This window comes from Rosa chinensis, chromosome 5 (assembly GCF_002994745.2).
Source record: "Rosa chinensis cultivar Old Blush chromosome 5, RchiOBHm-V2, whole genome shotgun sequence".
Lineage (NCBI taxonomy): Eukaryota > Viridiplantae > Streptophyta > Magnoliopsida > Rosales > Rosaceae > Rosa > Rosa chinensis.
Genome location: NC_037092.1, coordinates 78,684,232 through 78,709,198, shown reverse-complemented (window position 1 = coordinate 78,709,198; position 24,967 = coordinate 78,684,232). Strand labels below are relative to the sequence as shown.

General features: G+C 45.2%; 2 protein-coding genes across 2 annotated transcripts; one reads left to right on the top strand and one right to left on the bottom strand.

The window, feature by feature from the left end:
* The first annotated feature begins 5,027 nt into the window (after positions 1-5,027).
* Positions 5,028-7,085, top strand: LOC112166021 (EPIDERMAL PATTERNING FACTOR-like protein 6). The gene is made up of 3 exons (XM_024302772.2): positions 5,028-5,722; positions 5,890-5,936; positions 6,636-7,085. The coding sequence occupies exons 1-3, from the start codon at positions 5,596-5,598 to the stop codon at positions 6,855-6,857; spliced, it is 396 nt and encodes a 131-aa protein (XP_024158540.1). The 5' UTR covers positions 5,028-5,595; the 3' UTR covers positions 6,858-7,085.
* Positions 7,086-17,108: 10,023 nt separating this feature from the next.
* Positions 17,109-17,741, bottom strand: LOC112164148. Its single transcript, XM_024300384.1, has one exon. The coding sequence runs from the start codon at positions 17,739-17,741 to the stop codon at positions 17,109-17,111; it is 633 nt and encodes a 210-aa protein (XP_024156152.1).
* Positions 17,742-24,967: the final 7,226 nt, after the last annotated feature.

The following is a 24,967-nucleotide window of genomic DNA, read 5'->3' as shown; positions in this document are numbered from 1 at the left end:
ACATTGGGCACGGCGCCGCCACTCTTCATGGAGATGGCGTTGTGACTCAGGCTGGGCCCCATGCAAGGAAGCAAGGGAGGCCCAATGGTTCAATGGATTCTGGCCCAAGAAAGAAGCGAGTTTGACACAAAAATGATCCATTAATCATCGATATAAATAATCCGTCTCATGAAGATATTCAGGATTATAGTTATGTTCAAGAGACATCATTGGAGGACGCTCCAATGTTAGAACTAATTTCAGAGAATAGACCGATCTGAGAATAGACCGATCTCCATGAATTACATTAGTGTACATGAGACGATGAATAGAAACTCTATTACTATTGATGATGCCCTAGAATATTTTGTTACACAAGGAATTATAGAGTATGATGATATCGAACCTCGCTTAGTTGAAGAATGTCAACGAAGGGTGGATTAGCCTAAATGGAAAGAAGCGATCTAGGCTGAATTGAATTCACTAGCAAAGAGATAGGTATTTGGGCCGGTAATGCTGACACCCCCAAGTGTAAAGCCTGTTGGCCATAAATGGGTCTTTGTTAGAAAGCGTAATGAGAAAAATGAGGTTGTTAGATACAAAACCCGTCTTGTGGCGCAAGGTTTCTCACAACTCCATGAATCGACTATGAGGAGACATATTCTCCAGTACTGGACGTAATAGCATTTCGCTACCTTGTCAGTTTGGTAGTTTCCAAAAAACTTGACATGCAGCTTATGGATGTGGTTACAACATAGCTATATAGAGATCTAGATTCAGAGATATATATGAAGGTTCCAGATGGACTTCAATTACCCAAATCAAGTGGCTCTAAACCACGGAGTGCGTTTTCTATAAGATTAAAACGTTCACTATATGAATTAAAACAATCCACTCGGATGTGGTACAACTGTCTAAGTGACTACTTGATTGGGAAGAGATATGTCAACAATGAAATATGCTCATGCATATTCATTAAAAGGACAAGTTCCGGTTTGCAATTATAGTAGTTTATGTTGATGACATGAACCTAATTGGAACTCTAAATGAGTTAAAGGAAACTGTTAAGTACTTGAAATCCGAATTTGAGATGAAAGATCTTGGAAAAATACAGTTTTGTCTAGGACTAGAGCTCGAGCACCGCAGTGATGGAATTTTGATCCATTAGTCAGCATACTCAGAAATTACTAAGGCGCTTTAATGAAGATAAAGTAAAGCCTGTGAGTACTCCCATTATTGGCCCTAGTCTTAAGCCGGGAAAAGATCCGTTTTGTCCAAAGAATGAGGACGAAGAATTATTAGAGGCCGAAGTGCCCTATCTAAGTGCAATAGGCGCATTATTGTACTTAGCTCAATGCACAAGACCGGACATCTCATTCGCAGTGAACTTGTTAGCTCGACATAGTTCTGTGCCAACACGCCGCCATTGGATTGGTGTAATGACAATATTTTGATATTTAAAGGGTACGATTGATATGGGCTTGTTTTATCCCTACAGAGAGAAAAAGAATGACGGAAGAATGGGATCGGACCCTATTGGGCCAAACGCCGCCGCCCATACCACTGTCCCCGACCATGTCACAAGTGTCGGCGTTCTCCTCCTCCCCTCCATCAAAATGACGGTGATGTTTTGATGGGCTTTGCTGATGCAGGGTATCTCTCTGACCCTCACTAAGGTCGCTCCCAAATGGGTTATGTCTTTACCATGGGAATCGCCACAATATCTTGGAGGTCTACAAAACAGACCCTTGTTGCTACTTCCTCAAATCATGCAGAGATTATTGCTCTACATGAAGCCGTGCGTGAATGCATATGGCTAAGGTCTGTAATTAGACATATTTGAGGAACTTGTGATTTGAAGTCTACCACAGATGAACCTACATGCATTTATGAGGATAATGCAGCTTGTATTGAATAAATGAAGTTAGGTTTCATCAAGGACGACAACACCAAGCATATATCGCCTAAGTTCTTTTATAATCAGTAACAACAAGCACAAGCACTTCTAAAGATTGAAGTGAATCAAATCCGATCAGAGGATAATATAGCGGACTTATTCACTAAGTCGTTACCTAAATCCACCTTCGAGAAACTTGTGAAGAGGATCGAATTGAGAAAGTTATCCGAACTCCCATGATTGAAGCAATCAAGGGGAGATGTCGACATCAAGGGGAGGTATGATGTCTACATGTTCGATCTCGAAAAGTGAATGACGTGTTGTACCCTTTTTCTCCTCCTCATCAAGATTGTTTTTGTCCCACAGGGTTTTTATTACTCGAGCAACGTTTTTAACGAGGCAACTTTTGAAGCATCACCACCAAGTTTGAGCAACACGAGGAGTGTTGAAGAATGTTAACTTTTGGTGTGCCTTGTCAAACTAGGTTTACTTCTATAGTTGTAATAGGAGATAAAGTTCTAGAATTCCTAGTTCTATTCGAAATAGGTTTCCTTGTATCACAAGACAATGTACTTTGTAATCCCTATATATAAGACTCCTATTATCAATAATAGAACACAACTATTCTCTCTCGAATCCTTCATTCTTCAACATAATCTATGTTGTTTTTATTTTAGCTAATTAAACAGTGAAAAAATCGTAAAGTCCACCATAAGCTAGGGTTTGCATATTGGAAGATTTTCAAGTACACAATATCTTGCACCTAAGCATGGTCGAATCTCATTTCCCTAATCTAACTTGGCGGGGTTGTCCAGTGGCCAAAAAACAAGCTTAACGGGCTTGTTTGATACGAATTGGTATATTTTGGTATACTCCTTGTTGCTACAATGTTTTGGCATACTTCATGAGATTCAAGTTTTTACCTAAGGGAATGTTCAGCTCCATATTTAGTATATATGTGAGAATGTTACTAACATCTGTGATTAATTTCCTAGTCATTCTGCTGCTGGGTTTCTCAGAAGTTGTCATGCCCACCAAGAGTTTGTTGAAATGTCTGTGACATGGATTTCATGAGGATTTGTTGAAATCTTATAGTATATGAATATGATACATACTACACACACATGAGGACTGAATATGATTAGCTCAAAGCGACTGAGCAACTACCATCTGTCAAAATCAAATAATATTAAGGCTGTCAGCTTTGTCAAACCTATATGTACATTTGCCAGATCTTAATCAAACCCTAAAGCTACGGTGGGACGAAGGTCAATTACTTCCCAGTTTTGAAACACTAATCACCAAGTGGGACTGGAGGGAAAATGACTAGGTTGCCACTAGGAAGAGTTGAGATAAGAAAGCAATGGAATCGGAGGCCAAAAGAGCCAGAACAAGAGCATAGAAACAAGAACACGGTCTGCATTTTTCAGAGAGTTACTAGTTTTCCTTTTCGATCTCCTCACGCTTGCAATAGACTACTTACTCATTGCTAAGGACAAAAAAAAAGCAAGAAAAGTCCAACATGCCTTGTGTTTATGTGTTTGTCAATCATACACTTATGAAGTGATATTAGCTCATCACTGGGTGAGACCGTCGGTATGAATTAATTTTTTCATTTGAGATTTCTGATTAACTTTCTAGAATATTGTTGTATGTATATGTTGCAATTCCAAATTGATCGATACAAATATAACAAGTTATCTTATTATGTAATAACTCATTTTGGAGAAAAATTTACTTAGTGTCTAATGCGATTAAATGTGTACGAATATAGCATTACTTGCCATGTTTTTTAATCTTCATGTTTTGGAGAAGGGAAAGTTTGGTTTGGTAAAAGTGAGAGCACATTAGGGTCATTGTCAACTTTGAATGTATGTTAGGGAAAAGAAAAACACATACTTGGTCATATCACTATCTCCCCAAGAATCTAAGGTTATTCCATCATATAATTCCATGAGAGAGGCGAGAAATTTAGCTTGCATATGGAAATGTAACTTTTTTTCCTAATAGGGTAAATTATCAATTTCAGCAAACATTACTTTCTCATGTTGCAATGAATCAATCTGTGTAATTAATGTCACGTGGAAGGAGCAAAAGCTAACTATCTTTTCCAAAGTGCACACTTTTACATTAGGACGTAGTAGCATTGTCTTTTCTTGCAGTTTACTCTCTAATCTCAATCATAATGTGTTCTACAGTGCCCAACAATTAACCTAACAGTTCCAGCTCTTGACTTTTACTACTCTAAAACACTAGTGTTTGGAAATTTAAGCTAATGCATTCCAGTTTCCAAATCTAGTCTTGGAAATTTAGCTAGAACCCATGTGCAAAAACAGGTGAAAAAATGAGTGATGTCCTAGATAGGGCATTACCAAAATTACCCATCACCAAAACCAGAAATTCACCAATTACTAGCTTCTGTGTTTGGGCAATTTGTCCACAACTGATTGCCTTTGGAATCTATAATGTTTCCATTGATTGGGAGGGGGCCACAGCCATTGGATCAGATTCATCAGTGGTAGCAGAGAACGGTCACAGATTAACGGCTTGGGATTGTTCCACAGCAGATAGATTAGCACTAGATTGGTAACAGGCATAGATATATAGTGCTGCATGGACAAAATCTCATTCATGTTTCATCCCCAACAGTGTATGTACTTTTTGTAATTTCCCAAAAATCCAAATGGAACTGTAAATTATAACCAAACCAAAATATTCCAAGATTTATCTAATAATAAGTCCTGAAATTTAATTTTTTGTTTTTGGTGAAAGCCTGAAATTTAAGATGCTCGGTTGGTGTTTAATAATGCTCTGGACTCAGAAGGTCATGATCAATCTTCAAAAGGGTCAAAATCTTCACCTAAAGTTAGGAAAGTGTTTCTAAACCCCCTTATGTACCCCAGCATAACACATTTAGTGGGTGCTCCATGCCCTAAACACCAAACACCAAACCCTAAACACATTCAATGCCTTAATGGGTGTCCAAATCAAACATTCATCCACTAAACTCCACACATAAACTTCAATTGTCCAAACACAGAAGCTAGTAATTGGTGATAGGTAATCATGCCTTATTCTTGAACAACAAAGCACCAATAAGAAAATATAAGAGGCACTTTATCTATAGTTAGTAATTGCGCGGTAAGAAATTTTGGTAAGAAATGGAAATAAGAGTTTGTGGGGAGAGAATAAAAAAGGAGGAGGATAGAGTTAAAGGTAGGGTTTGAAAAAAGAGGGGAAAATAGTGAGCCAGTGGAAAAATAAGGAGGAGTAGTGGTGCAGAAGGTAGCAGAGGGAGTGGTTATTTTTGTATTTCTGGGTTTGGAAATTGTTGAAAGACGGTAGGCAAAAGCCTGCAAGAGAATCCTAGACCCAAACATGGCAAAGCTTAGGATATATGCCACTTCTTAATTCTCTTTTTCAACCCTCATCTCTCTCTTTCTCTCTCTATCTGTCTCGAACACGCTCTCTCTCTCCCCCTCCCTCCCTCTCTCCATCTCCCTCTGTAATTTCTGTCATACCACTTTTTCTTCCACCTCCTCCACAACCGCCCCCACTCACAGAATCCAGTACATAAAAAAGGGGTTGGGAGCTGAGATGTAAGGTATTGATTTGGCATGACAATTGTTCCATTGGAACCCAGCTGAATCTCAAAAAAGGGTCAGACTTTTAAAACCATTTGGGTACTTCCTTGTATTGACTATCCTCTCTTCTTGTTCATGGAGTGGAAGCGACAGAGAGTATTAAGCAGCTGGTTTATCAACAAGCTCACCTCCCTTTTCTTCTTGCTCTCAATCTCTGCACTGCTATTCACCATCATCACCTCTACATCTACATGTTCTCTAGGTTAGCAATCTTTCTTTCCTTATTTCTCATCATCTTCATCAAATTTTCCTTGTTTTTTTTTGTTTGTTTCCAATCAAATTCAGAATTATTTCTGCTACTGTGTAAATGCACTATGTATGTTTTGAGTGTGAGCTAATATTCATCCAACCCCAATTTTTTACATGCAGATTGTAGCTTTCCCTTAAGTACCGCTAAAGCTGACACAAATTTTCAGGTGGGTTTTGCTTCAACTTCTGCTTCTTGTTTGTGTGGTCAAATTTTTGTAGTGTTCTTCTTCTTCTTCTTGTTTGTGTGGTCAAATTTTTTTTAGTGGTTTTTCAGTTTTTTGGTCAAAATTTTCAGGTGGGTATGCACCATTAATGCTTCTTGATTTCTTTATCAATATAACCTTGCATCAAGTCATCAGGTTAATTTGACCAATTACTGACCTTATATAAGTTGCAAAGACAAAAACAGGGAGATCCCAAAAACAGAACCACACACACATATATATACACATGAAATTATGAATGATTGTTCATCCACAACAACAATCATCACGAGAGGAGTGGTCCTCTTACTAGTGGTCCAATAGTAATGGTGGGTTTAGCACATAGCTTAGGTTAATTGGATGCATATTGTTTTTGTCTTCTGCATCGTCGTTTTCTCACAAAACCCTTTTTCTGTTTCACTGTCGTTTTCTAAAAATCTAATGCAATCTCAGTAACTTGCGCCTGCTGCGCTCAGCGCTTAACCCGCTCAAAACCATGTTCCATAGTCTCTCTTTCTCTGGAGTCTGGACTAGTCCCGTGAACATTGTTCGGGGGCCGCACGTTAGCCTCATGCAGCTACCTGTACGGAGGGCCATTCCGCCACTGTCAACATTATTAGAAAAATAATTGAGAAATTATTAACTTGTGATATGCATGTACAGGAGGAGCAGAGGGGAAAGAAGGCGATGGTGATGCCTTTGAGCTTGGCGAGGAGGTACTTGAGCGGGCCCGGATCGTCGCCGCCTCGCTGCACGTCCAAGTGCGGCAGGTGCACGCCGTGCAAGCCTGTTCACGTGCCCGTGCCGCCCGGAACTCCGGTGACAGCCGAGTACTACCCGGAAGCGTGGAGGTGCAAGTGTGGGAACAAGTTGTACATGCCATGAATATATTAGTACGGTCATGATATTCATGCATTGCTTAGTAATAATTTGTTTGAGCTACAAATTAAGTCGACTCACTTTCCAGATCGATGCTTGCTGGTTATTGTTAATCAGAGGAAGGAGTTATATATAGGGATTTAAATTTGTGTATATAACATGATATCCAATTGTGTTAGTCTTGATCATAACAACAATCCATATATTTTTGCCGACTTGGTGATTTATTATTGGTGTTTAATTAGTTCACTTTCCCTAGCTAGCTCTGTGTCAAACACATAATGTAGAGCTGCTAATGTAAAAAAGAAGTTCACCACAATTCTAATTCTCAAATTATAGTTCTTGCTATTGTTTTGTTTGTTACTGGCTTCCTAATTAAGCCTAGCAAAGCAGCTCCAATTAGACAAAAGCAATATACAATGGGGCGGGTCAAAAAGGACTTGCATCCTACTTGTATATCAGTAACATAAAAAAACAAGGGTCCTTGACCAAAAGCTCCAAAATGAGCTAAAATTATCCCACTTACCCCAGCAACAGATTTTTATTCCCACTAACCCAATTTAAATTGAATTGACATTTTTACCCTCAGCCTAATTAAAAAACTACATCCATGCCACACCATGCCCCTCTCTCTCTCTCTCTCTCTCTCTCTCTCTCTCTCCGGTCACGAGCAAACACACTCTCAAGCTCTCTCCCTCTCTCACGCTCATGGCCCAAATTCTTAGTGCCCGCCGATGATCTTTGTCGACGACATCCTCGCCGATCACCAAAACCAACCCTCCTTATCTGATGGTGGCGATGTCGAAGTCATCGTTTGAAACTCTCTCTCTCTCTGGCTCTAGCTCACCGGCGACTGATCATCAAAGTAATCCTTACTGCTTCCGCGGCGACGAAGGCGACGAGCTCATCATCAATGGCGTCGACGATCGGAGCGTACTCCATGCCTCTGATTCGCAGTGAAAACCCCAAACCCATCCGAAACCGACGACTCCGATTCGCAATCGGACTCGGAATCCTGATCAAATTCAGTTTCTTCAGAACAGCGATTCGATTCAGAGCGAAGGCTATCGCAATTGGAACCAACCCCCCCCCCCTGCCGCTTTCAAAACACACACGAGATCATCCAGCGTCGGCAAAGAGAACCCGCCCTGGCCTATATTTCAGACTTCGGCCCAGAAGCTCACCAAACTTGATTACATTCTGTAAGGATTGTAATTGGTCTTGAATTATACTTCTGGTATGTTCTGTGATTCATTTCCCTTTAACTTCAATTGTACAATGGAAATTTTTTGTATCTGTGTGTATTGATGTATGGTTGGCGTTGTGCTATGTAGATACACAGTGCATTGGATGTGAATGTGGACAGCGCAGAGCATGTGCTTATATGTGCCAAATAATTTTTTTTTTTTTTTTAAGTAATGGGACAGAAGGAAAGAAAAAAAAGTCTTGAATGTCTATTGGGGGTCAATAGACATCTATTGAAAGGCAATAGAAGTTTTTAAATTAATATAATCTCTTCGTTTTTTTCTTTAATCAAAGTTTTATTTGTCTAATTTTAGAAATATTAGTTCCCATTTCGGATATCGAAAGTTCTATTGAGGGGTAATAGACGTCTATTGGGGGGCAATAGACGTCTATTGGGGGGGCAATAGATATTTTGAATTGATGTAATCTCCTTGTTTTTTTTCTTTAATCAAAGTTTTATTTGTGTAGTTTTAGGAAGATTAATTACCATTTCGGTAATCTAAACGTCTATTGGGGGGCAATAGACGTCTACTGGGGGGCAATACATGGCTGATAGTCGTCTATTGGGGGCCAATAGATGTCTATTAGGGGGCAATAGACTATGGGGGCCAATAGACGTCTATTGCCCCTCTATGTCTATTGGGGGCAAAAAAGCTTTCCGGTGAGATTTTCAGCAAGTTCCGGTGGGCTGCAGCCGGTGAAGGGAATCCGGAGGCCGGTGACCGGATTCCGGCGAAAGTTGGCCGGTGACCGGATTCCGGCGGCCGGTGACGAGCTCCGGTGAAGTCTCCTATGGTTTCTCTCTCTTTCATTTTCTCTATCTCTCTCTCTAAGTAACAAAGGGGTGAGGGGTAAAATGGTATTAAAAAAAATTTAAAAACAAAAAAAAAATCTTAATGGGGTATTAGGGAAGACTCCCTTAGAGTGTATTGGGTAAGAGATAATTAAAAAAACTTAATGGGGTAAGTGGGAAAAAAATATCTAGAAATGGGGTAAATGGACAAAACCCAAAAAAAAAAAGTAGTTTAAATTCTCTCTCTCTCTCATTGAAATTTGACCCGATTTGACTAGGAATGTCTTACTATAACATTTTTTTGTGTGTGAAAAGCTTGGATAAGTAGGGAGCACGATCGTTCCTATCCTCTTATATTAAGAAAAAGAAGAGAGTACAAAGGAGGAGGACCAAAGCTAAACCTCCCAAAAAAAGGAGTTCAAATAAACATGGAACTAAGAAAACATTTGAAAGATCTAAGTGGTCATTATTACAGTGTACAAAGATGAAATAACTAATTTTTTTTTTTTTTTAAGTTTGTCGTTAACTCTTACTTGCTAAGGAATGCGTTAGACCTCTCTGATGTTAATTGTGTTTATTGCAATCAATCTTTTGAGGATGGGCTACACTTGTTTAGAGATTGTGATGTGACAACTTGTTTTTGGGTACATAGTACTCTGTGTTTACAAGCTAAGAATGTGGCTGCGTTAAATGTGGTGGATTGGGTGCTGAATGTTATTGACACTCTCAATGGAAGCCAACGGTGTGCTTTCTTCATGGCTCTTTGGATACTGTGGTCTGAACGCAATAATGTTTTGTGGAACGATAGCTATTTCTGTGCATCAAATGCTACCCAATGGGCTAGCAAATACGTTGAGGAGTAGTAGCAGTTACATATCAATGGGGGTGCGAAATCTCGGCGGGAGAAGACAAAATGGCAAAACCCTCCTAGTGGGCGACTGAAGGTGAACGTAGATGGTAGCTACCGGGCTGACTTTGGTGATGGAGGAGTGGGGGTGGTAATACGTGATGAACATGGTGTCTGTTTGGCAGCTCTAGCACGCTACTTCCCGCATGCTTCTTCCTCTTTGCATATGGAAGCAGAAGCATGTAGGGCAGGGCAGGGCTTCTATTAGCTATCCACCAGAACAGGACTACTCTTGATTTTGAGAGTGATTGCTCCATTGTGGTTACTGCTCTACAACATGATGTGGAAGATCGATCTAAAATTTGGGGCATTATGGATAATTGTAAGTCATATTTGACGTCTTTTCACTCTTTTCAGATTAGACACATCTTCCGTGAAGCAAATGGTGCTGCAAATAGATTGACACACCTTGCTAGTTTTAATTATCTTTCTGATGTTTGGTTAGATGAGTCTCCTGTTATTATTCGGGATGTACTCTACGAGAAATTTTTTACTGATGCTCGAGGTCAAGGTTTTATGTCCCCCTCGACGCATTCTAATAATTCTAATATAATAAGTCAGGCGTGGGGATGAGCCTCCAAACTTGGCTGGGTTCTAAACCCTTTTAAAAAAAAAAAAAAAAAGGAATGCGTTAGACCTCAACAAAACAAATCGAACATTATTTGTAAATTATATCTTATTTTCTTTGTTTTGCATACTAGCTAGCCATAAAAAAGATGGCATTTAAGATGTGGATTGGTACGAAAAGCTTGTATTGTTCAATGGCTCACTCCTTTACAGATATCACACTCTGGTCAAAATTAGCCATCTATTATTTGTGGATGATTTGTCGTTCTTGTTTTTATGCTATAACAGATAATAATGCTTTTCACGTACTGTTTCTTCTTCATTCTTATGGCAGTGCGTCAGGTCAGCAAATCAATTACTGTAAAGTCTTCCTTGTTTTTCAACCCAAACACGGATTCTACATTTCTTAAATCTTCTATCCGGTCTTTTAGGGATTCGTTCTATCACAAATCCAGGCAACTATTTGGGTCTAACCACAGTTTGGGGTAGATCAAAAGTTTTTGCTTTAGTTTTGTTTGGCTCCAAAACCAGTTGGCGTGCAAACTGTCTCTTTTGAGCTCGAGTGTGCGGGCGTGCCAGCACCGTGGGGTGCAGTTGTTGGGGGAGTCCCTTGACCTGACTTCTTCTTCAAGCGCTTGTGGGCGAGGAAAGCACCAACCTCACCACAAGGTTCTTCTCTAGCCTTTCGAGAAAAGACTTCTTGCCTTACGGATAAGGACTTTGGGTGTGATCTCTTCGCGTCACCGAATCGATACTCAACGTTGTAGGCTGAGCAGAGCAATCACTGGGAAGTTTGGAGAAAGCACGGGTTTTGCTAAAGCGCGACTTTAGCTTCGCTGGGTTGCGAGGGCGTCACCCTTGCTTCGCAGGTCGTATCGGTGGCAGTGGTACTGGCAGTCGGCTCGCGGAGAGACTAGGACTGGAAGTACGGTCGCAGGATTGATCTGGTGATGCTGACAGTCGACTCGCAGGGAGACTAGGACTGGCGCGCGGTCACCGGGTTTCAACGAGGTTGAAGGTTTGCTCCGGGGAGGCTTTGTAATCTCTAGGATTGATTGATTTGAGAGAGCTCCTTCTTTCGTCCTTGAAACCTAGTATTTATAACTAGGGTTTCGACTGTTCCTTGCTATAGAAGGATTATTTATTGAAATTTCCTATTCAATCTCTGCTACTTGATTCCAATAAGATTTCGTTTTCCTTATGGATTACGGAATGGGCGAAGCTGTAACCCAAACCCAAGCAGGCTCATTTTTGGGCTGCAGGTATCGGCCTGCTGTGCTAAATCCACTAAAGGATCTTGCCAAAATTACTTTTGGGCTCAAACATTGCCCCCCCAGGCCCCGAAAGCAGGCCCGCGAAGATATAACTGATTGAAGGGGGCTAAAACGACACACCGATTGCTTGAAACGATATCATTAATGAGGATTGAGTCCTTTCGCTTGCGAAAACGCCTTTCTGTCTTATCGTTTCCCTCACAAAATTTCTTATTTAAACCCGCAGCCACTTCAGACCTGTCACATCAGAAACTCTTTTAGTCTCCTAAAACCCAGAAACCCTCTTACTGCCAATATCTTCTCTCAGAAACCCAGAAATGGCCCCTCCTAAGAAGATAATCATCGACCAATAAGAAGAACTAAATGAACAGGCCGCCCACACCTGGGGAACCAGCATCGGCGCCCTCATTCGCCTCCATACCAATATTCAAAGACCCCTACTCCTCCAGTTCCCAAATCACCATGTCGGACTGGGCCCAGTGCCGCGAGACTCTATTCCGGCCGACGCAATCGCCTTCTATGGCCTGCCCGTTGGTCGACCCATCCCGGTCCTCCGAAGGACTCTTGGAGATTTCACCAGTTGGGGTGCGCAGAATCATCTAGCAAAGATAGGGCACTGGCCATCCTCTATCAGTGCGGCGGAGCTTTCCTAGTATCGCGAAGCACGAACACGAGATCTAGCTCGCTGGAACGCGGCAGGTATCACTCATACTATTGATCTCTATTTTCGTCTTCCGCGTGGTGGCAATCGTTCACCGCTCGCTGCCTTTTTTTGTTTTTGGAACACCGCCACAAACACCTTTGATTTTCGATTTGGCCAAATGGGTATCACTTTACTGGATATTCTCACCATCACTGGTCTACCCATTGATGGTGAGCCTTATTTGCATGGCCAATTCGACTCTGTCACTTTTACTTCGACCATGACCCAACATGGTCGCGGTGCCCACAGCGGCTCCTATCCCCGATGGCTGTCTTATTACAGTCGGGAGCACAATGCGACCGGCGGAATCGCTTTCTTGGAATACTGGCTCTGTAAATTCATCTTCTGTACCTCCTCCTGTAAACCCACTGGTTCTTGGACACTTTTGGCAACTGCCCTCTATAACGGCCGCAGTGTCTGGCTCGGGCAACCTGTGTTGGGCGCCCTCTATCGGACTCTTTACCAGGCCACTATGCATCTTTTCGAGACTAGCATTTCTGGCCCTTTTTGGATTCTTGACTTCTGGATCCAAACTTACTTCCCATATTTTCATCGCGATGACATCCCGCTGCTTCCACCGGCTGACCAACTCTTGGGTCAATGGCTCAGCCGTTAAGAAAAGTACTCATCTCCTCCTTACTCTGAATGCTTTACATACCTGTACCTTCTGCATGAGATGCCCTACTGCGACTTAGTACTGGGCAGGAGATTCCCAGCTCCGCTTGAAAACGGATTCCTCCCTGGCGCTCCTCGCTACAGCGATCGCGAGCGCCTGGCTTTTCGCCGCACGATCTCTTGTTCAAACATTAGAATTGCTGCTGAGGAACTTAGTTATGAGCTTTATGCTCCTAACCATTTCGCTCGCCAATTCGGCCTCGTCCAATTAGTGTCATTCCCGCTGTATGATGCTTGGAACTACAACACCTCCTGGCGTAGATTTGGACCCCCTTCTGGGCCTGTGCCGGTACAAAGCATGCTCGCATTGGTTGATCTTCCCGATTGGGCTAAGAACATCGACGCTGTTGATGGGACTGAGGAAGGATACGAGGAATGGTGGGCAGAAGTTTCCGTCAATTGCTGGAGCCAGCGAGATGATGAACTCTTCGCGACCATTTTTGGGGAATTGAGATGTCCCTATGCTGCTGATATTGAGCTACTTGATCGCTTCCCTGAAGACGCTGCACAACCTCCGCCTCCTCCTGAGCCGGCTCCGCAACCGGCGCGAGCCTAGCGCCAAGCCCGGGCTGGTATCGTAATTCGCGAGCCCCCTCAAGATGTAAGTATCTTAGTCCATATTTTATTCCTTCTTTCACTCTTCCTTTTAACTCAAACTTTACTGCACTAGGGAAATGTGCCACCTTCTGGCAGCCGCGCGGTTGGTGCTTCCCCAGCCACTGGACAGTCCAGGAAGCAAAAGACAGTGATAACGGAGTCTGAAGTAGAAGGTTCCTCTTCCGACGAGGATGACCCGCAAACGGTAAGAACTTTGTTGATTAAACAAACAGTGTTTTCTTATCAAGTCAAGTCTAATCCCTTCCTTTGAATCCGGCAGATCGCTGCTATCTTGGCCCGCAAGTGCAATCGCTCTGACCCTCGAACTGATCCATGGGCGGAAGATGAACCAATCGCTGACCGACTAGTAAGAAACCAAAAGTGCACATTGGAATTTTTCTTTTTATGCCGTGCAATCACATAACAATCCTCGCTTGTAGGTTCGTCGTAGATCCTCAAGACAAACTGGAGAAGGCTCCTCAGCCGTCGGTGAAGGCACATCTGCTTCACAGGCCCAAGCGCCCACTGGTTCCAATAATCCTCCACCTCCTGTCAGTACTGTGAGCAATATACAACTGGCCCTGATCCCGGTACAAGTCATAGATGACAGTTCACCTGAAGTGGAAGAAAGGCCGCCTCTTTCAGATGCAATTCGTGAAGAGCCAAACATCACACCTATCCTGGCAGAGATAGCGCCTGATCCAATCCTTGACGAGGTGGCCCAAGAACCCTTGCCGATAGCCATTCTCCGCGAGCCTTCTGCTGTAGAGGTACGTTCCTCTTTAATCAACATGATGTCCTGATTCTTTACTGATTCTTTGGGCACTCTCATGATTCCTCCTTAAACCCAGGCTCCTGGTCTTGTCGAGGAAACAGCTATAGCTGTGGAAGAACTTGGTGCTACTCCCGCTGACCCAGTTGCTGAAGACATGGTTAACCAAGAGCCTACCCCTGCGGCTCCTGAAGAAGAAGGAGAGGTGAACGTCGAGTCGGTGCTGGAAGCGGTTCCTATTGTGGAGCCTCTTGAGGCTCCATCTACTGCTGCCCCAAACCCAATGCCTGTGCCTTCCTCCAAATTGGACAGACTGGCTCGCGTACTTGAGGTGACTTATCCCGGAGTTATAGATGAAGCTAGGGACGGACTTCACCGTCTTTTGAGTCCCGAAATCCTGCTGCCTAGCGCATCCGTGCGGGCTCTGGAGTATTTGAGGGTTCTTCGTCGCGAGCACGCCATCACTGAGGACGAGTTCATTGAGATAGACGAATTGCTACAGAATCTCCCCCAGCGGCTTAATGAAAGAACGGCCGCGACCAGACAGGCCCAGACCCATTATCAGGGCCTTGCTCAACAAATGGATTCTTCTCGTGATTTTCTAGGAGATAGGGCTACCCTCGTTAAAGACTTGTGGATCACGCAAAATCATCTTCGGTCCCAAATCCAAGATCTTCAGGCCCAACTGACCGCTGTGACAGCCGTCTTGAGCATGAGGAACCCTTGTTGGAGCAACCCCTAGCGGCCTTTGAAATCCTATCTCAGAACCTGACTCAAGCTCGCGAGGTGGTCAGACAAGCGGAGCGAGCCGCTGCCGATGCCAGTTTCCGCTTGGACTAACATTTACTTCGTTTGACCCATGCGGGCCAAAAACTCCAGGCCTCTACTATTAGGCCCATTTTGTATGAACAATATTATTATTTATAATGCAAATATCTAGCCCACATTGCTTGGCCCAAATATATGTTCAAATTTTCGAACAGTTCAGCGTTTAATTTGCCTTTATTGTTATTGAAACTGTTTGAAAAGATAATCTCGAAATGGGGCGGTTACCTCCTTGAATACTGCCCCGCTTCCTACGTGTTTTCAATTTCCTTCATTTCCGAGATCCTAGCATTCAATTCTATTGATACTCTTATTGATGGCGTCGAAAAAATTTCAACTGCCCATCGCACGGTTGAGGCCACTGTGACTGGCCCTATATATACCTGTACTTTGGAGAAGTGATAAACACAAGCAAATATGGCTTTCCCCGAGATAGTTTCGCGATCCTTACTTCTCTTTCTTCAGTTTCTGAAATCTTCTCCTCACGATCTCACCCTTAGCCTCAAAATTCCTAGGCCTTATGGCTTAATCTCAAAACCTGAGTAGGTCTTATGGCCTAATCTCAGGTCCAGCGGCATGTCTTTAGTCTCTGGAAATCTGGATGGGATTCACCGGTTTCAGTTAGATTGAAGAACATGTCGCTCTCCTAACGCGGCAGAACCAGATTATGAGGGATTCCTCTCCTCAGTCTGCTCGCGTGGAGCAGGAGGGAGAAGGGCGGAAGGCCACTTTGAGGCCGATCGTTCTTCTTCCGCAGCCTACCTCCGGGGTCTGAGTGTCAGGCTTCCGTTTTTCCCCTGGAGGTAGATGTGGTTGTGAGTCACGCTCTCTCTGAAGACCATCTCCATCCTTAAGGATAACCAACTGGGAGGGTTGCGATGGATTATTTCCTTCCCTCTTCCTCCGGTACAGATGATAGCAGCTGCAACTCAGATCGGAGGAGGGATGTGGGTGAAAAGAGGAAGAGCATGAGCGATCACATCACCTCCCCTTGTCGCCACAAAATTCCTAGGCCTTACTTCTCTTTCTTCAGTTTCTGAAATCTTCTCCTCACGATCTCACCCTTAGCCTCAAAATTCCTAGGCCTTATGGCTTAATCTCAAAACCTGAGTAGGTCTTATGGCCTAATCTCAGGTCCAGCGGCATGTCTTTGGTCTCTGGAAATCCGGATGGGATTCACCGCTTTCAGTTAGACTGAAGAACATGTCGCGCTCCTAACGCGGCAGAACCAGATTCTGAGGGATTCCTTTCCTCAGTCTGCTCGCGTGGAGCAGGAGGGAGAAGGGAGGAAGGCCACTTTGAGGCCGATCGTTCTTCTTCCGCAGCCTACCTCCGGGGTCTGAGTGTCAGGCTTCCGTTTTTCCCCTGGAGGTAGATGTGGTTGTGAGTCACGCTCTCTCTGAAGACCATCTCCATCCCGGAGGATAACCAACTGGGAGGGTTGCGATGGATTATTTCCTTCCCTCTTCCTCCGGTACAGATGATAGCAGCTGCGACTCAGATCGGAGGAGGGATGTGGGATGTGGGTGAAGAGAGGAAGAGCATGAGCGATCACATCACCTCCCCTTGTCGCCACAAGATCCAGAAACTCATAGCAGATCTGCAATCCTTATGTTTTTCAAGCCACCTTTGGCCTTATAATTGTAAATGTAACCGTTCCAATTTGTACTGCTTTTGGCCGCAAAGTCACTCTATGAATGAATGCTTTTGAGTACAAATAAAAATATTGTTATTAAATAAGGCCTCATGTACAGGCCATCATGTATATTCTTAACACGCATTGTCAAGGAAAGAATTACAACAAAAGTTGGAAATTAATAAAAAATAAGGCCTCAACTGAGGCCTGAATGTATAGAGTGTTGCCCCCCTAGTGTTCGTAGGCGAAGCAAACACATGAGTCTAAGGCCACAAAAGAAGGCCTGAATAGAGAGATGATGCGAGCCGACGAAAACTATGGTTGCCCCCCAGTCTGGGAAGAAGGTTGATCCGGTGGATCTTCGAACTCCCAAACACTAGGTAATATTTCTTCAGGAACCGCCCGTTGATGGGGTTGCGATGGATTTCTCCATCCAAATCCTTGAGGTGAAAAGCTCTGCGTTCCAAAATGCGGTGAACAACAAAAGGTCCTTCCCATCGTGGAGTCCATTTACCGCAATCGGTCAATTTCTCGCCAAAGGGCAAAACAGCTTTCCAAACAAGGTCTCCCTCTTTGTAACTATGACCACGCGTCCTCTTATCGTAGGCGTGAGCGATACGCTGTTTTTCCATTACTAAATTATTCAAAGCCGCTAAGCGCTGCTCGCTCAAGTCTTCGTGTTCTTGCCACATCGCCTGGACATAATCTTCACCTATCAAGTGATGCTGATCTTGCACGCGTAAGGAATGAACGTTGATTTCCAAGGGTAAAACGGCATCATGGCCGAACATAAGCGCATAAGGAGTCGTAGCAGTGGGATTCCTCTTGGAGGTGCGATAAGCCCATAGTGTCTCATATAACGTATCGTGCCACTGTCGAGGGTTTTCAACCAACATCTTCTTTAGCAGGGTAATAATAATCTTGTTACTGGCCTCTGCTTGACCGTTGGACTGAGCATAATATGGAGTGCTGTGGACGAACTGGATGCCCAAGTCGTTGACAAGTCGCTCGACCTCACCTCCCATGAATGCTGCTCCCCTATCTGAAACTAGCACTTCCGGGATACCGAACCTGCAGATGATGTTCTGAAAAATAAATTGACGAATGGTGGACCTGAAGCCATTTTCAAAGGCTCAGCTTTGACCCACTTGGTGAAGAAATTAGTAGCGACGATGATGAACTTGTGTTGGAGAGAAGAGTGGGGGTGAATCATCCCAATCAAGTCCAGTGCCCAGCCTCGTGCAGGCTAAGGTTTAATAATAGGTTGCATGGGAATATTGGGAATGTGTTGGACTGGCCCGTGTGCTTGACAGTCTTGGCATCCTTTGGCGAAAGTGATACAATCCTTCAAAATACTGGGCCAATAGTATCCATGTCTTCTGATGAGCCAACGCATCTTAGGTCCCGCTTGATGGGCTCCACATACTCCAGTGTGTGCTTCGCGCATCAATCGTTTCGCTTCGCGGCTATAAACACATCGGAAGTCTATGCCATCTTCCCCACGCCGTCGCAGCTCGTCACCCTTGAGGAAGTAGTTTAAGGCAAGGAAACGAGTCTTCCTGTCTGCTGTCTGGTCTGGCTGTTTGAGGTAATCAATCAACGGAATGCGCCAATCGACGTCAATAGGCTCTAGGGCCGCGATGACTGGATCATTAGGCGGGTCAGGCCACGCGAGCCATGAAGGCAATGTGCGGCGCTAGACTTTCAAAATGCGCTCGCGAACCCCGTATTTTAATGTAATGCCTGTAGCCAGTTGAGCGAGTTCGTTGGCTGCGAAGTTGCGCTCGCGAGGGATGTACTCCAAACCCACGTCGTTAAACTGATCCAGCAGCTCGATGGCGCGATTCAAATATGGGACGAGCAAACAGCTTGCACATCTGTATTTCTCTTGAAGCTGATTTATCACAAGTAAGGAGTCGCCGCTGACCTGAACATCTCTTACCCCCATTTCCAGTAAGACTTCTAGGCCAATAATAAGGGCCTCATACTCAGCTTGGTTGTTTGTACACTTAAACTCCAGTTGGAAAGAGTAAGAGAAACGATCGCCCGCTGGGTTCTCCAGAACAATTCCTGCCCCTGCTAATATTTCAGTTCGTGAGCCGTCAAAAAATAATACCGAGGGCTGTAAGGAGACTGTGGCTTGATACCATATGGAGTACTCTGGAATGTGCGCCAAATCTGGTCGGGTGGTAGTTACAGTCGCTATCTCTAACTCCCTCACCGTCGGGATATCCAAGATAGGGTGATGTGCCAGAAAGTCTGCGATGGCCTGTCCTTTTACTGCTTTCTGGGGAACATATTGTAGCGAGAACTCGGACAGGGCCAATACCCACTTGCCAATGCGGCCTCGCAGAATTGGGGGCGACAGCATGTACTTGACCAGGTCGGTCTGAGCGATGATGCAAGTAGTAAAGGATAACATGTAGTGCCGCAACTTGCATGCTAAGAAGTACAATGTAAGACACAGCTTTTCCATTGGAGTATATCTGGTTTCGCAATCTGTTAGTGTCCTACTAAGGTAGAAAATGGCATGCTCGAGGCCTTCTTCATCATCCTGGGCGAGCAGGCTGCCAATGGACGCCTCAGCTGCTGAAATATATAACTTCAATGGAAATCCAGCTCTCGGGGGAACAAGCACTGGCGGACTCGCTAGGTAGGCCTTGATTCTGTCGAAAGCCTCTTGATGTTTAGGCTCCCATACAAACTCAGCCTGACCTTGCAGTTTCAGCAATGGAGAGAAGGGCTGGATTTTACCTGCAGAGTTAGAGATGAAACGTCTCAGAAAGTTGATCTTACCCAGCAAACGCTGTAATTCCTTTTTCGTTCGTGGGGCGGTGGCATTGATGACTGCGCTTGCTTTGTCTTCAGGGACCTCAATTCCCCTTTGATGGACAATGAATCCCAGAAAGTCTCCTGCTTGAACTCTAAAAACGCATTTAGCGAGATTCATTCTGAGCTTGTGTTGCCACATGCGCTCGAATACCTTTCTAAGATCAGTGATGTGGTCTTCTCTCTTTTGAGACTTCATAACTACGTCATCAATGTAGACCTCTAAAATCTTCCCCAGGATGTCGTGGAAGATCAGGTTCATGGCTCTCTGATACGTTGCTCCGGCATTCTTCAGTCCGAAAGGCATGACCACATATTTAAAAACGCCCGCGAACCCGGGACACCGGAATGCGGTCTTATGCCTGTCTTCTTTTGCGACCGGAATCTGGTGATACCCTGCGGTGCCGTCCATGAAGGACAACAATTCATGTCCTGCTACGGCATCTACTAACATATCAGCGACCGGCATGGGGTAGACATCTTTAGGTGTAGCGATATTAAGGTCTCTGTAGTCTACGCAGACCCTCATCTTGCCATTCTTCTTGCGAACAGGCACTCTATTAGATAGCCACTGATTGTACTTGGCTACCCTAATAATGCCCGATTTATGCATTTTTTCGACTTCCTCCTTGACGAGGACTTGGGTCTCTGAATTCATTCTTCACGGCTCTTGTTTCACAGGTCTCTTATCAGGGAGTGTTGGCAGTTGATGGCAAACCAAGTCCGGTGACAGACCGGGCATGTCTTCATACTTCTCCGCGAAGCAGTCTTTGAATTCATGTAATAAATCAATGAGCCTCTGTTTCTCGCTAGGCTCTAAGTAGGCGCTGATGACCACTTCCATAGGTTCATCTGCTGTTCCGAGATTGACCTTCTCGGTAGGATCTCTGACTTTAGAAGGTGTGTCGTCCAGCGCTGCTGGAGTGAGCTGAATATCGACCTCATCATCTTGTTCCTGGTCAGAGAGTGTCTCATTCACGGCCTCTAAGGTCGCGACCCGATCATAGGCCTCTTTTTCCACTAAGTACGACAATAATCTTTCGTACAGCGAGTGGAAGGCCTCTATCCCTTCCCCTGGAAGGTCGTAATCCATTAATCGTTTAACGGCTTGGGCACAACGTGGCCAGGCCTTCTTTTGCGAGCCTAAGCCCCCACTGTACCAATTCAGAGGCAGTCACCCCTGTGGGGCGGCCTTTGTCATCGATGCCACTAACCTGCAGTGGAGTGATAGGCTCCAAATAGTACCTGGCATCTACATAATTCACGGAAACGGGAAATGGACGAGGATCCGCTTTAACCACCTCCGCTTTATCTATCTTCCTGTTCCACATAACGAGTTCCTGATGAAGAGTCGACGAAACACAATAACTCCGATGGATCCAGTCTCGGCCCAGAATAGCACTGTAGGCCGCATAGCAATCTGTCACAAAGAAAGCATAAACTCCCTCAGCCGGGCCAACCTTGATGCGCAAGAAAAGTAGTCCCAGGGTTTTTGTTACAGTCCCCGCGAAGTTTTTGAGCGTGAGGGACGTAGACTGGATCTTCTCCTTCTTGATTCCTAGCAGGTGCACGGTCCTGGTAGTGACGACATTAACGGCAGCTCCAGTATCAACCATGATCTTGCTAACTTTGATGCTACCAACTTCTGCTGTTATATATAGAGGTCTCATGTGTTGGACCATAGCAGGTGTTGGCTTGGAGAAACTCATGAAGAATTCTTTTCTATGAGCATCCCCCGTTGCAAGCAAGACCGCTTCTTCCACAGGTGTCGTGACCGCCGATGTGATCTGCAAGGGCTGCACACTGTTTTCCTCAGTTTCAACACATTCCTGAGCGGCGACCAGTAGTGCATACCGCGCGGGGAGTACGTAAACCATGTTGTAAGACGTGTCAGTCATATCTGTCTCCTCCATGTCGTCCTCCAGATTAAGCTTGGGCTCTTTGACAGGGGCGTCAGTGTTGAATTGCTTAACCAAATGATCTACTAACGACTCCTCTGTAAGGCCTTTTACCTCACACTGCTTGCGCTCTTGAACCACAAGTGCCTGCTTGGGCGAGTCTGACTTAGGTTCCCCTGCTGCGCTTACCTCTAGGGGAGCCACCACCACACTCTGGACTCTTTTTGGCCTCCATTGTAGAGTATCGGTAGTCTTGTCCTTGCCCCCCAGTCTCTCAAAAACTGAAGATTTAGCCTCTGGTTCTTCGCGAAATAACCTGCGCCTGACATGTGGTCGCCGAGTTGGCGAACCCTCCTTTCGAGCTGGTGGAGGTATTCTCTCTTCAGTGATCCTGCAAAAAACACTGGGCTTAGTTGCCCCTGTTGCTTGTTTCTGAAGGCTGCGGGGAGCCACTAATGGCTTAGCAGCTAGTGCCTCCATCTCCTTCTGATACTGCTCAGGTGATTTGACCAATTGCGAAGGCTTGATCAGACCCTGGTCCAGAGCCTCTAGCGCGCGCTTGGCTTCCCCGAACCTGCGTTGCAGTTTCCTTTTCCTGGAAGAGCTTATTTCCACTGCCTTCCCCTTTTCCTTCCTTGATGGTGGCAACTGGAGCAGGTGGGACGTAGGGCTTGGTCAGAATGTTCTTGCGCTCGTCCATAGCCTTCTCCTCTTGTTTGTGATCGACCGCGGCCGCTTTCAGTTTCTTGAATAAATTGGAATCCGTTGGGGATGGTGGCGACTCCATTTTCTCCTTTTCTCTCGGGCTAAAGGGCTGATAATTCCGGGATGGCGAGGCCCACTTAATAGGCGGGAGAGAGCCAAAACGAAACGTCTGCTCGACCTCTTCATGTGACACTTGGATGCCACACTCTTCTTTGCATCGCGAGCATAGGACCACGGGTGAGGCTTTCCCAACCGGTTTAGTTTTCTGCTGTGCAGGGGTCTCATCCTCGGTAGACTTTCCTTCTCGGCCCTTTGTACTCAAATCCAAGGTTGGTTTCCTCTAGTTCTGCTTGGCCTAGTTCACATCGACCATATTGATCCCAGTGTCAGGAAAAGGATTCAAGTCTACGAGCGCTGCCGCCGTTATTGGAGCTTCCACCTGCAAACTGCCATTATTAAGCCATACCTGAATCTGGTCTTTGAGCTTCACACAGTCCGCGGTATTGTGATTCCACAGGTTGTGGAATTTGCAGTACTTCTTCCCTTTCAGCTGGTCTGGTCGAGGAAAAGGTCCAAAGTCGGTCTTCACCATCTTCGCGGCGATCATCTCATCTAGAATCTCATGTGCCTTATTGGCATCATAAGTATATGTCGCGAACTCAGGTTTGGTGAAGGCCATCGATTTGAGCTTGACAGGCTCCTTGGAAATTTTCAGTTGCTTCAGGGCTGAATTCTTCCTCCTGGTTAGTTCATAAGCAGCGATATCATTCTCCTCTTCCTCATCGTCATCTTGAACCACTTCTTCAATGTGATGATGGTAGTAAGGGTCATAAGTAGCCGGCTGGTAGCTCAGGGCCGCTATGGTGGGATGTTTTCCTGGTACATATGTCCCTTTGGACGCATTCTTTCTTGCGTCAGTTTCTCTGAGGAGATATTCGAAGCTGCCTACCTCTGTGATGAGCTCTCCCATTGACTGGATCATACTGCCATGTTGCTTCTTTCGCTAACGAGGCTCCAAACCCTTGACCGCCAGTTTGTCTAACTCTTTCTCGGGCAGGATGACATTCAGCTTGGCTTTCTGAATTTGGAAGCACTGAAGATAGGCCACAGCAGTCTCTGTAGGCTGTTGGGCCATATGAGTGAGAGAAGCCAAGTCAACCTCAGGCTCAATGGCTCCAAAGGTTTCTCGGATTAGCTTTTCCATTGCGGGCCAATCCGCCACAGTCCCTGGCCGAAGTTTGGAAAACCACCTAAAGGCAGCTCCAGAGAGAGAAGTGCCAAAGATCCTGCATTTGAGGATATCATCATTCTGGTACTGGCCGCATTGCACCCTAAACCTGGCCAGATGGGTAGCTGCATTCTCAGTGTCTTCCCCTGAAAAAGTAAAAATATGATATTTTTATAACCCCTGGGAAAGGGCACGAGCATTACATGCGGCGGGAAAGGTCCCTCGTAGACCCCATCTACCTGGGTCCTAGGATTAGCCAGCCTGATCATCTCCTCTACCTCTTCACGTCGTTCATATTCTGGACCCGGAGGCGGAGGAGGGGGTGTTGCCACAGTATGGCGAGCGGCCTGCAGGGGTATTGCTTGGTTCAGAGCCCTTGTCCCTTCTCCTACATGTACAATGTGGGTTGTAGCTGGTGGCTGAAGAGTTACTGCTGGTATGGGCATCTCTTTTGTCAAGGCTGTTATCTTAATCGGGTTACCAGCCTGGTCAATACCATAATAGCTTCCTGGCAGTTCTTGATATACGTTTTCTTCCCCGTCGTTGTCATATTGAACAAATGTGGTAGAGCCGAACGCGGTTCCACCAACTTTCGACGCCTGATGCTTCTGCCTGGTGGTCTGTCCACCTAACGGGGTGGCATTTTCCTTGCTGCCGCCGATAACCAAAGCTCTCTTTACTCTTCAGTTGTGTAGCAGTGATAGTTGGGGAAGGTGTAGCATCATTGCTGCTAACCTTTTCTCACTGGTTCAGCGGCACGTACTTGCTCGAACCAGACTGCTGGCCAAGGGAGCCGAGGATAGCATTAGGATCCTCTAAATCTTTGTTCAATACTTCTTGTGCCTAGTTCAGTTCGGCTCTTTGCATGACCACCTCGGTTGCGAGGTTAGCGCCATCCTTACGAAGACCTGCCATATCTGATGCGGTCTGCTTGGTTTGGTTCGTGATGGCCTCCATGATCTCTTTTTGGCACTAATTCTGCTCACCAGCGATACCCGTGGCATGAGCCCTTACTGCACTTTCTGATTGTGCGATTTGTTTCTTAGTATCTTCTGCATGTCGGGTAATGCGCTGGTCTAGTTTGAGTATGAGCCGGTCTGTCTTCGCGGTTTCCCTTTCAAAATCAGCGGCTATCTTCTTGCGATGATTTTCAATGTTCTCCATGATGATTGCGAACCTCACCTCTGAGGTCGCTCCTTCTGGAATAGGCTTCGCGACGAAAGCCTCTCTTCCTCCACTTTCCGCTGTATTGGAGATAGAGGTAGTGATAATAGGCTCGCTGGCCTGATTGGTAGTGACATTCTGACCCTCAGTAGCGGTCGGGTGATTTTCTCCCCGTTCGGTTGACATGTCGGATGAGTGGGCAGGATGAGAAAATCGTTGAGTCACTTGTTCTTCAGAAAGACCACGACAGTTCGCGCGAGAGTGCGGTCTGTAACTAGTGGTCTTGTGTCTTGAGCAG

Excerpts from the sequence above, each read along its gene's own strand:
- LOC112166021 (XM_024302772.2), top strand. The coding sequence starts at position 5,596 with ATGGAGTGGAAGCGACAGAGAGTATTAAGCAGCTGGTTTATCAACAAG. Across the intron at positions 5,723-5,889 it reads TACATCTACATGTTCTCTAG|ATTGTAGCTTTCCCTTAAGT; the intron begins GTTAGCAATCTT and ends TTTTACATGCAG. Across the intron at positions 5,937-6,635 it reads AAGCTGACACAAATTTTCAG|GAGGAGCAGAGGGGAAAGAA; the intron begins GTGGGTTTTGCT and ends ATGCATGTACAG.
- LOC112164148 (XM_024300384.1), bottom strand. The coding sequence starts at position 17,741 with ATGTTGGTTGAAAACCCTCGACAGTGGCACGATACGTTATATGAGACA.